The sequence below is a fragment of the Manis javanica genome, chromosome 14, assembly GCF_040802235.1.
Source record: "Manis javanica isolate MJ-LG chromosome 14, MJ_LKY, whole genome shotgun sequence".
NCBI lineage: Eukaryota > Metazoa > Chordata > Mammalia > Pholidota > Manidae > Manis > Manis javanica.
The window spans coordinates 1121853-1133458 of record NC_133169.1 but is presented as its reverse complement, the minus strand read 5'-3'; the positions used below and the strand labels follow the sequence as shown (position 1 = coordinate 1133458).

Here is an 11606-nt window from a genome sequence, read left to right as displayed (position 1 = left end):
GTATGTAGTAAACAAAGGTCTTCTGAGATAATAAATTAGGGTCTGTAGGAAATAACCTCCAGTTTAAAACATTTTCAGACTTCCAGATGTATTTACATACAGATTATGAGGAAATGGGAGGGTTCACTGCACAGATCTGCGCTCTGAAAAGAGAGTGTGATCGTCTGCACAGTGTCACCGGATTTAATTCTCACCGCTCTGTACAAGGCAAGGTGATTGTGTTGGATTCACCATGAAGCATTTTCTTAAATGCAGGGGAAGCCCAGAGATGGAAAGCTGAGACCACCGTCAGAAGTACACGGGAGAAACTGATTTTGTTATTTTCCATATCAAAGTGACTTCCTAGCCCATGTGAAAAAATATACCTTGGCAGGTTGGCACGGGAGTTGCCCAGTGGCCATTCTCTTGGCACACTGTTCTTGCGGAGCCATTGAGTGATTGACCTTCTGGACAATGGAAGCTGCAGGCAGATCCATAGCTGAAGTTTGCCCAGGGGTTGGAGCAGTTCATTGCGACTGGCTCACCAATGTGCAGCTCAGAGCACTTGACAGCTGCAGAAAAAAAAAAAATGCAGGGAAAACACGGTGAATGAAGGTAAAAGAGATCGTGGTTTCATTTGTAACTGGCCTAGCTTTGTCAGTAGACGAGGTGGACTATAAAAAATCGGGAAGCAGATGAGCCACTCTGACATCTACACTATCTCAGCCAACATCACCCATCCTAACCTATCCACTCAGAGAATGAGAGTCGGAGATCTAGGACGGGCACAGAGTAGAATTCGGTAAGTACCTGCTAACCCTTACCTAAAAAAATTCTGCTTACAGAAGTTTGCTTCCCAAAATACTATTTTAAATGCTATTACTACCGCTATTGGCAATTAGCTGTCATGCCAGTACATGTTTATTAAAATATGTGTTCAGCTTAGCTGACCTCTGAAATGTTGAAAGAAGTAGAGACTGCCACCCTCCTTAAACTATTTTTCATGGAGCTTCAGGATATTCTCCCTAATCTGTGGATAGGAAACTAAAGCTCAGGAAATCAAATTTAACTCAAATAAATGTTATTGAAAATTGTGGCATTTATAAAGCTCTGTGCTGTGCTTCGTGGGGATACACGAAGGATGTAGAGAGAGACACAGCTCCTCATGTATAGAGTGACAGCTCTCCAAGAGTCATACGTTATTTTTTTAGTTAGGTTCCAATTATAAAAATACGTAATGTTCATACTGTCACATATTAATAGAATTGCAACTTATATTTCACAGTTCATGTAACTGGTTTCGTGTTTAGCATGCTTGTTCTGTACCTTGTGGACATTTACTAACGTTTCACCCCTTAGCTGTTGAATAGCAGAGCATTAGCTGCCGCCCTTAGAAAGATGCACCTTATTATCTAGTGGGTTTGGCATGGGTCCCTGGAGGAGCCAACATGTGAAGTAGTGGTTGGGGTTGGCTGGGACATCAGCGGGCAGGTGCAAAGACTGGCTGGAGTGCCGGCATGAGAACTGCCTGCACCCGTGGGAACCGTTCGCCCCCACCCGTGGGAACCGCGCCCGCATCCGTGGGAACCGCCTGCCCTTTGGGAACCGCCTGCTCCATTGGAACTGCTTGACCCAGTGGTTCACCCGCACCTGTGGGAACTGCCCACTCCTGTGGGAACCACCAGCATGCCCACTCCCGTGGGAACCATTTGGCACCACCCGTGGGAACCGCCTGCACCCGTGGGAATTGCCTGTTCCGCTGGGGTTAACTGCCCACCGCCTGGGAACTGCCGAGCCCGTGGGAACAGCCCACTGCCCTGGGACCTCGCCCGCTCCCGTGGGAACAATTCACCCACCCCCTTGGTGTTCCAACCACCTGCAGCTATGGGAACCGTTCGCCTGCTCCCATGGGAACCGCCCTTTCTCATGGGAACCGCCCCCGCCGTGGGAACCTGCACCCTAGCTTTACCCCTGCACGCGGGAGCTGCTGCTGTCCATTGTCCTGAAGGTCTGCATCTGAGAGCACCATCTCCCACGAGCGTGAACCCAGCATTGCATCCGAAATAACAGGTGTTGTTCAAGCTGAAAGGTCCCAGACGAGGCCCACAGGACACTGTTCCCTGCCCTGGAGGGTGGAGGGCTGGGCAGCGCCCCTCTGGGGCAGGGGCTGGTGCTACACCTGGGTGAGAAAAAGCTTCAGTTTTCAGAGTCCCTGATTAAAAGGAGCGTAAAGGAGTTGAAAGTGACACCGAGTAGCTGCCTTCCACTCCTTCCGTCATAAGGGAAACCCTGGCAATAGCTCCTTAAGGAACTTAAGGAAAACATTAGTCTCAGGTAGCGAAAACCAGATGAGAAACAATTATTTGAATGTGTCCCTGGAGAGATGATTTTCCTGGCCAGGAGAAGAAACTGGGGTGGGGTGTCAGTGTTACTAATATCTAAAATAAAACAAAACAAGACAAAAACCAGAGGCATTAGTGCAAAAATATAAGAAATTCAGCAGAAAATGAAATATGCACAGGCCAGTTGCCTGCCCGTTGCTGCTGTACTGGGAGGGGGAGCTGTCCTCTGACCAAAGGTCAGCATGAAGTGTGAGGTGTGCGTGACACCACTGGCTCTGTCACCAGCTTCCGTGCGGCAGGAAGATGATGTCAACCTCTCTGCGCCTCATTCCTTGTTTGGAAAAATTAGACCAGTGACTCCACCCCTTGTACCCCTCCTGGCCAGGAGGCAATGGAGACCATTCCATCAGCTCTAAAAATCTCTTTGAGAAAAAGAGGCCAACTTTATGAAAGGAAAGTTCTGCCTAAGAATCAGTATGTCTTTTATTCATAAATATAGAAAAGTTCCTTCATGCCTTATAAATATTTTAATCCATGGGCTGTGTTTCCTGGACCCAGTAGATAATCCTTTCATAACAAAAAGTAAGGCTTTCACAATAATGATATAACGTGTACCTGTCACATAGTAAGAACTTATATAAGGTTGTTATTTGTGTTGAAGAAACTTCGGGAGGAGGGCTGCGTGCACGTTCAGCAAGTGTGCGGCATTTCACCTTTGCAGGTCGGCGGGGGTGCTGTCCATCGCCCAGAAGTTGTGCATGTGGCATCGCCGAGCCCGTCCAGTTCAAAGCCCTCGTTACAGGAGAAATGGCAGGTGGAGCCAACACTGAATTCTCCATGAGCGTCAGCACAGGCCAGGCTTCCCTGCTCAGGGGCAAATAATTCTGGGCACTTGACGGCTGGAGAAGAAAATCAAGAATGTCACCGTCTTCGAGCTTATTCAGAATCTCTGTTTAGCCCCAAATTCATTTGTTATGTTTTCAACAAATATTTATGAAGCGCCTACTATGTCTGGGGTTTGCAAGGCTACAGGCATCCCACAGCACGCGTGACGGGTCGTTTACTATGGGGCGGTGGGCAGATGGTGGGCTTGCAGACAGGAGCGCAGCCAGAGGTCACGGAGGCGAAGAAGCCGAGGATTCAAGCGGCCCGGCCCTACGCAGGGCCTCCGGCTCCACTTCCTCTGCACACCCTCTTGAGAGGCCTCGTGGCCCGCCACGGCTCTCACGCTGCTACCTGCCTGGGTGTGGTCCAGGACTTCACTTCTGCCCTTTCCTGACTACCTCCTCTTAGATGCCCTGCCACCTCCTCAAACGCAGCACGCGTAAAACAGCGATAATCATGTTCTGTCCTAAACCACTTCCTCCATGTGGACCTTCAGACTGTTTTCTTACGGCCATGGTCCAAGCCCAGAAAAGCTCAAAACCTCCTGGAGAAGCTAGATTGCTCTCTGGGATTCCCTGAACCGACCTCGCGCGTTCCGGCCTGTGGTCCCTGGCCCGCACTGCCCTGAATTCCTATTTTCACTGAACACAACTCACCCATCCTCTAGGACCCCAGGGATCCCAGGCTCTCCGGAGCCTCTGCAGAACACCACAGCCCGAACTCTCCTCTGAGTGTGCCAGCTTTTCGTTTGAATTCAGACGCCGTCACATCACATGTCATATCGCCCCCCTCCTCCTGGACCCCAAGGACCATGAATCTCTGTGTCTCCCACAATTCACCCTGCAGGATCCCAGGAGGTGGTGCTCGGTACCATTTTCCAACTGAATGAATAAGTGAATTTTTAACTTACGATTACCCTCAAAAATTGCTTTTATAAATTATTGCAGTGACACATTTCTCTTAGCATTGTGTCTTTCTCCCCATTAAATTCTCTGACATAAGACTATTATTTATCAACAATGGTGGGTTATTGACACACTGAACAACTATTTTTTCTTTAGATCCAAGGCTCTCTAAAAGCAATGCCCTGGCCAGGTAAGCTTTCAGATCCTTCTGCTTAGCTATTTTGCTTTCTAAATAAACCTCTTGAAGTCCTATGCAACGCCTCATGTAAAAGTGATGTGTCTGCCTTGTGCATGCTCGCCCACGTGTTTTCCAGTGACCAGCTGGTCACTGAAGGATTGTGGATCCTTAATGCATGAATCCATTCAGCCAAAGCAATATGCTGAATTCAGTTTCGAACTCTCAGATTTTGGGGTAATTAATAAATACATGCCTGACAGATCAATTCCATTTACTAAACATTTACTAAATATATCTATTGATGTAAGTCAAAGATATTGAGTCATCTTTGAACATGCTCACTAAAATAACTTTTTCAGAATCTCCCAGGATTTCATATTTAAGCCCAAGAAAATGCATAACATTAGCTGTGTGAGAGCAGGACTTGGACATTTCTTTTCAAAACTGTATCTCAGGGAACTGGGCCTGGAACATTTGAGGGGCTCTGAAAATATTTGTCAAATGAACAAATAAGTTACTAAGCAGTTTAATTTGGATGCAGTCTAACATGTGTTTTTACATGATCTAAAAAGAAACAAGTGGAGCTATTTTTTAAAAAATGATTCAAGTGATTCATTGAATCTGTGTGAATCAAGTGTGTTTGTGTATCTATGTATCTTGTATCTATGAAAGTCTCCCAACCCTCTTATGTCAAAATGAACCTCCCCAAAGCCCTCGAAGTAACAGTAGCGATTTGACTGCATCGTGAAAGGAAGCAGATTTTCCCCGGGCGAGGGGCAGCCTCGATGAGGCGATGGCATCTAACCCAGAGCCCGCCTGCGGTGAACGCTCTGCAAACACGGGCTGAGTTACATTTGTGGGGTCACCGAGGGTGCTCTGGGAGCAGAAGGGCGCAGGGCCGATGCTGAGAAAGAGATTTTTACTGAACAACAGACTCTGTGAGTAACTTTCAAAAGTAGTCATATTCTTAAGCTTACTAAAAACTTTACCAAAACCTGAGTAATTCCAAGAAGAATAGAACACAGATAAGGGTTGCTTTGGTCACACGCTGAATGCTCTGTTTCTGGGCTTCAGGGCAGTGCTGTCTGCCATCGACGCCTTCGCTGCTGTTTCTCTGTACCCACGAAGTGGGTGCATGTGGCTGCACGTGACCTCGTGAGCAGTGGGTTTCCCGGCACTCTGCCCTCAACCTCAGTGTGTTGGCTTCTATTACTCTGAGCAAATTTCACAAATTCTTCTCTGTTTGTATCATCTCTTTTTACCTGTGTTGGACGTAATTTTGTCAAAACTTCTTGGGAAAGAAGATAGACTATAAATAATGACTTTATCTGAGTTGGCTGCCGTAAACTAACAATTCCTGGACTCAGGCAATGTGGGAAAGAAGAGGAGCTATTTGCCTAAATCCAGAGAATAAAATTTGGAGGATGAGGTAGAAACACAGGTACAAAATCCAGAGCTCAAGATTGGACTCAGATGGGGATGGCAGTTCTGAGCCCCGCAGTTGGCTGGGGCAGTGCTCCGACAGTGAGCGGGACCGGGCCTGCACGGTGGACCCCAGTGTCTCCACGTGGGGCACAGGAGCCTCAGAGACGGCAAATTCAGCAACCATGCTGGCTGCGTAAATGATCTAAAACTTTACTGAGATAATTCCTAGGGCATCTTATTCTTTAGCCTTAAAACAGAATGTGGAAAAAGAGCCCCTGATAAATGTTGCTGGGATAGTGAACGGGGAATGAGGGAGGGAACGCACGCCCGGTGCTGTCCCGGAGATGCTCCGAGTCCCCCCACGGCTGGTAGCGTGTCTTCCTGACGGCAGATGGCAGCGTCCCATGTCCTCCAACAGCAGTCCTGACCAGGGACCAGACCTCAGACATGATCTGTCCACTCCTCGCCTTCTGGACTGGGGAGAAACGAAGCCCAAGGGTGTGACACGGCCTTCCGAGGAGCGCCCGACTTCCAGGAGGAGTCTCGCGCGTGTCTTTGGATATCGGCCGAGCGCTCACGCCACCAGGGGAATAAGTGACTCTGTGGCTTTCTGCATGTAACACTAATAGACTCCTGTCAGTCTGGGGCTCTCATCTGGTACCAGGCCCTGTCCTTTCCAAAGGCCATTCCAGCTGTTGTGGCTGCAGCCGGGGCAGTGATGCGCACAGGTGACTGACGCAGTTAGGAACCCACCACGGGGTGGCAGTGTAGGGTAGCGCTAGAAACACCAGCCCAACGATCAGGTGGGGCCTGGGTTTGAATCCCAGCTCTGGACTCTGTAATTAGGCAACCTTTGCCAGCTATTGACCTTTTCTCAAAGCCTCCGTTTCTTCATCTTTAAAATGGGGATAATAAGCACCACACTGCAGACTGCTGTGTAGAGGAAATGTGAGAATGCATAGGAAATAGCTGTTACTACACAGGCAATAAATATGAGCATTACTACTGGTTTTATCATTACTGGGTGCCCAAAACGGTAAACTGCAACAATGGTGCCTTCTGCAAGGAAACGTGTGCCGTGAGTCAATTAGCTCAGGAAACTTCTGTTTTAGAGCGTACAAGACGCTAGGTACTGGGCCAGGGAGATGTTTGGGGGAATCAAAGGCAGGTAGGATCCGGCCCCGCCTCTGGGGACCCACTGATCTGCTGTTAACAGGGCTCATGCTTCAGTGAACTTAACTGGGAAACGACCACATCAGTCCAGCAGATGCTCGTCACCCACACTTTTACTGTCGGGTGGAGCTCACAGTCCACACAGCAGTGGGAGGGGAGACGTACGTGCACAGACTGCGAGGTCCCAGAGGGGCTCGGGTGGGACCGCACCCATGCTGAGTAGCTCAGGGGTGCTCAGTGAGTGAGGAGTGTGGGAGAAAAACACTTGGTGCGGAGAGTCCCGGTGGCATCACTGAGCCTCATCACGCACAGCGGTGCGGATGCCCACAAGTCCTCGCCCTCCCTGAGCCTCCAAGTCCCCGTCTGTGATGCAGAGATGCACTGCCTGCCCTCATATTTCAGAATCACAGAAAGCATGAAAGGCTGTAGTGACATGGAAACATTTTGTAGGATTGAACTGTTTAAGGTATTGTTACAAGAATATTCAGAGGAAGAGGAAGAGAAATGCTTTGGTCTAGATCACGGTGCTCTGTGGAGAGAGAGTGTGATTCCTGTGGCTCGAGTGACCCCCTGCGGGGTCTGCTGTCTGTGATGAGCAGCCACAGGGAAGGGCGGCTATGATCCTACCTTCGCACGTGGGTGGGGAGCCTGTCCAGTGGCCAGAAGCAGCACAGGCCAGTCTTCCTGGCCCGGACAGAGAGAATCCCTCATCGCAGGTGAACCAGCACGTGGAGTTATAGCTGGAATCTCCAGGTGGGTGGACGCAGGACATGGTTCCATTCTGAGGGCTTAGCAGAGGCGAGCAGGTGACGCCTACACGGGCACAGCAGAGGGGAGAAGAGATGGTTTTAGGGCACAGCAACCTGAGGTCTGTGTGTGTGTGTGTGCTTAACACAGCACTGGTTAGAAATGATTGTCTGATACTCGTGGGTGTGTAAAACCACAGCAGCTTATATTTGATGGGCCCCCAAAAGCCACCCATGAGGAGCTTCAGAGGTGATTTTAAAGGGAGCTGGTGCTTTGTTGGGAAAGAGGCTAATACGTCTCATTCCAGTTGCCCTGATGGGAGCAGAAGTGGCTGCTTCCCTGACCTTCAGAAACAGACCCAGTGACCTTGTCAGAGAACAAGGACAAATGACCGGAAGCAGGAAAATGGAGTGAGAGGCTTTCTCTCCCTCCGCAAGCTCCTCGCCCCAGCCCACTGGTGGAAGGAGTCTGGGCCCCCGGCCCGGCTCTGTCACTGACTACCAGTTACCTCTGGGCAATAAACTTTCTGGACCTCAGTTGCTTCATCTGAGAAATGGGCAAAATAATAATCTTGCCTTGCAGGGATCCTTAGTTGTATTAGTAATAAGTTGATTAAAGCATGCATAGAAATTACATTTTAAAATACTGAGAAACTCCTGGGCGCGCAGCAGGCGCATGATGTCACTCTGTTCCCCTCGGCGACCAGCCCACACGAGCCAGCTCGGTCACTCGTACAGGCGAGTCGGAGCTCTCGGCTCCTGGCCGCAGTTCACACACGTGGTGTTCGAGCTGCCGGGGGACCTGCCTGGGGTGGGGATTATGCTCTGTGGCTTCTGGCAAGCCACCCTGAGCCTCAGAGTCTTTGCCTTTAAAATGTGGCGAATAGCATTACAGGTTCCCAGGATTTTTGCAAAGGTCAAAAGTGAAAACACTCTACATGCACATGTTGATAGCTGTCAAGACGTCCCTTTGTCAATTAATGAAACAATAAAGCCAGATGGACGTGTTGGCACTGAGAACAGGGGCAAGGGGGACACGCGGCTCGGGGTGTGTCCCCCTCGGCCGGGGTGCTGCGCCGCTGGGCCCAGGCTGTCCTCCTGCCACCGACTGGAGCTGCTTGGGGTGTGAAGGGCGTGTTCTATGTCTTTCTCCTCCCCTCGCCCCTGCTCCCCTCCAGCTACATCCCACCAGCCTGACCCATTGTCCGAGGCCCTCGTTGTCTCCTGCCCCCTGGAAGGTCTACTGGACTCGGTGTGTGGGGAGGAGGCGAGCCTCATTGCCACCGAGGTGGCCGCGGGCCGCCTGCCACTCTCTGTGGACGTTCCTCCTGGCAGTCGGGGTGGGACCCAGGGCTGGGCCACAGCGAAAAGGGGAATTATCTGATGACTTTTAGAAGTGTTGCGACAGCTTGTGGATTGCGTGTTTCGTGGCACCTTCCTGCCCAGCCCAGGTTTGGGTATCTTACAGAGAACGTTCACAGTCAACAAAGCCTTCAGAGCAGAAGGGAACGCAAGGTCACAGGAAGCCGCACTGTCAGCCTCCTTGAGAAACACCCGCAGGGATGGTGTGGGGTGGTCAGCTCTCGTCTGCCCTCCTGCCCAGGACTGCCCCAGGGTTCCAATCAGAACCACAGCCCTCCTCCATGGCTGATCCTTCCCCAATGCCACGGGGACTTGGCGATACTTCCAGCTTCCCCGTGGCCAGGATGCACGCGGAGGCCTCGAGGTCACAGCCTGACCCCAGTGTCCCCAGGACCGCTCAGAGGCTGTGCTCCAGCCCTGCGCCCCTCTGGTGCTGGCGATGAAGGACATCCGATTCTGCCGGGGTCATTCGTTCATTCGCTGACCAGTGACCCAACTAAACACTGGGGTGTGTGGGTGGGTGCAGCATGTGTGAGACCCGACTAGTCCCTGGCTCCCTCCTTATCAAAGACACATCTGCCGGCTTCCCCTCGGATGCTGAAAGTCCGTATGGAGCAAAAGCAAAGGCAGTGGATGCAGAATGATCTAGTGATTTACTTATTTAATTTTATTATTAAACTTCTATGTGCATATCATAAAAATACTAATAGCACAGAGGGAAAGAGGACGGGGTAAGTCCTGGAAGAATTCACATGTGACTGCAGACAGTGTCTCTTTTAGGGGAGACATGTTGAAGAGGATTGTTCCTCTATTTTCTTATTTTTCTGGAGCTTTTATAAATGAAAATCTTGCTTTCTAAAAGCAGCATTTGCTATAAATGTAACAAAAGGCATTAGGCACATTGAATGGAAAGGAATGGGGGAATGCACAGCACGCACCCGTCTTCCCCAAATGTAGGTGTTCACCAGTGCTGTTTCATCTGACTCACACGGACCACCTTGGCTTTATTTTAGATCAAGTTAAATGCACAGAATTTGCATGTTTCTTCTGAGAATCCTGTTACCTCACCTTTATAGCTTTGTTTCTTCCTCTTTCCATCACCCTGTATCTATCTGAATGTGTTTCTCCAAACTTCCACAGGTCTTGGGCCATATCTGCAGCCAGGCACTTGTAAGTTCTGCCCCTCACATTATGCTTCCCCCATGGTTGCCTCCCATTCTGCCAGTAGGAGGGCTCTGAGGGGTGGAGTGCCAGGCCAGCCTCAAGACAACCCTCCTAAGGCTGGTTTTCCCTTCTTTCCATAGACTATTTTTTTGCTGAGTGAGAACAGTGCACGTGGCTCATGATAGGAGTCTCCAGGCCCAGGGAGAGACCTTGTAAGGAGATGGCGGATCTCCTATTGCCAGACGTCCCTCCCCTCGCCTTACTGTCTCTGCAGTCATTGGCTGCTGGGTTATGGGATGCAAGCGATTGTTAATTTTCCAGTCCATTTCAAGTTACTGGTCCCCCAGACAGTGACTGCCTCTAAACTTTAGCCTTGTAAATACAGCCTACAACTTATTTCCAAGATGTCGGAAAGAACGACCCTTACCTTGGCATTCCGGGGGGGCAGCGCTCCAGTGCCCAGTGTCCAGACACTGCAGGGCACTCGCTCCCACCAGGAGGAAGCCGTCCTCACAGGCGAAGCTGCAGGCTGACTGGTACCTAAAGGCACCAAAGGGGTGGGAGCAGGTCACCCGGGCCTTGTGTGGAGCCGGAAGGTCCTGGCACTGCACAGCTAGGGGAGAAGGAGGGAGGCCATTAGGAAGCTGTGACACCCAGGGACGCATTGGTCTTAACCCTAATCCTTTAGCTGCAGGAACAGGGGTTTCTGAACTGGGGGTGAGAAACGCCTCACTTACTCACAGCGGCACATGAAGCGTCTTAGAGTGAACAAGCCGAGCCTTTATTGCACATTTGAGCAACATGATTTGATGATGTCTAAACTATCATACTTTGGGACCCAAGAATCTATCTGTGATCAAGATGCACATCAAGAAGTTAATTCAGAAATTTTTTTTAACGAAACATTATTTGTATGAGAAAAATATTGAAAGCAAACATAAATGTCACTGATCAGAGGCTGAAAATAAATTATAGCAGATCCATGAAAGGAGTAAAGGTCACTAAAAATGATACGTTTCACCTTGAAAAGATACAGGGTGTGTGTTGTGAAGTGTAAAAGCAGAATAGAAATAATGAATACACCATGATTTCAATTGTACGAGACATGTGGTCGTGGGTGGCCAGCACACACATACTCTATGTATGTGTGGGCTTTCCGTGTCCTTAAAACGGGGGCAGTGTTGTCACTGCCTTGCGGAGTCAGGCTAAGAGCCCAGTAAACACCCCCTGCAGAAGTGGCAGTGTGGGTGGCAGGGCCGTCGCTTCAAGGAAGCAGTAATGTCGCTGAAGCTGTGCGTCAGATGCAGACCCAGCTGTCAAAGCAGAAGGCACCCGGAGAGCCTGTCAAGGGGGCCCCTGCGGCCACACCTCTGGATGCCTAGCAGATACCAGTCACCTCTTCTGGTTACATCGGTACCTCACGGGCACGTCCTCCGCACCCCACAGG

General features: G+C 50.1%; 1 protein-coding gene across 3 annotated transcripts in view; it reads right to left on the bottom strand.

The window, feature by feature from the left end:
• The window catches only part of SELP (selectin P), a 34585-nt gene that overhangs the window by 5158 nt on the left and 17821 nt on the right, over positions 1 to 11606 (bottom strand). For 2 of the 3 annotated variants that reach the window (XM_017679353.3, XM_017679354.3), the window contains 5 exons: positions 10587 to 10772; positions 7515 to 7700; positions 3035 to 3220; positions 1949 to 2158; positions 366 to 551 (listed from right to left, as the gene is read on the bottom strand). In XM_017679353.3, coding sequence (XP_017534842.3) covers positions 366 to 551; positions 1949 to 2158; positions 3035 to 3220; positions 7515 to 7700; positions 10587 to 10772 — 954 coding nt within the window. Of the gene's footprint in view, positions 1 to 365; positions 552 to 1948; positions 2159 to 3034; positions 3221 to 5824; positions 6190 to 7514; positions 7701 to 10586; positions 10773 to 11606 lie in introns of those variants that run through there. The other variant, XM_073221540.1, reaches the window with a different exon arrangement.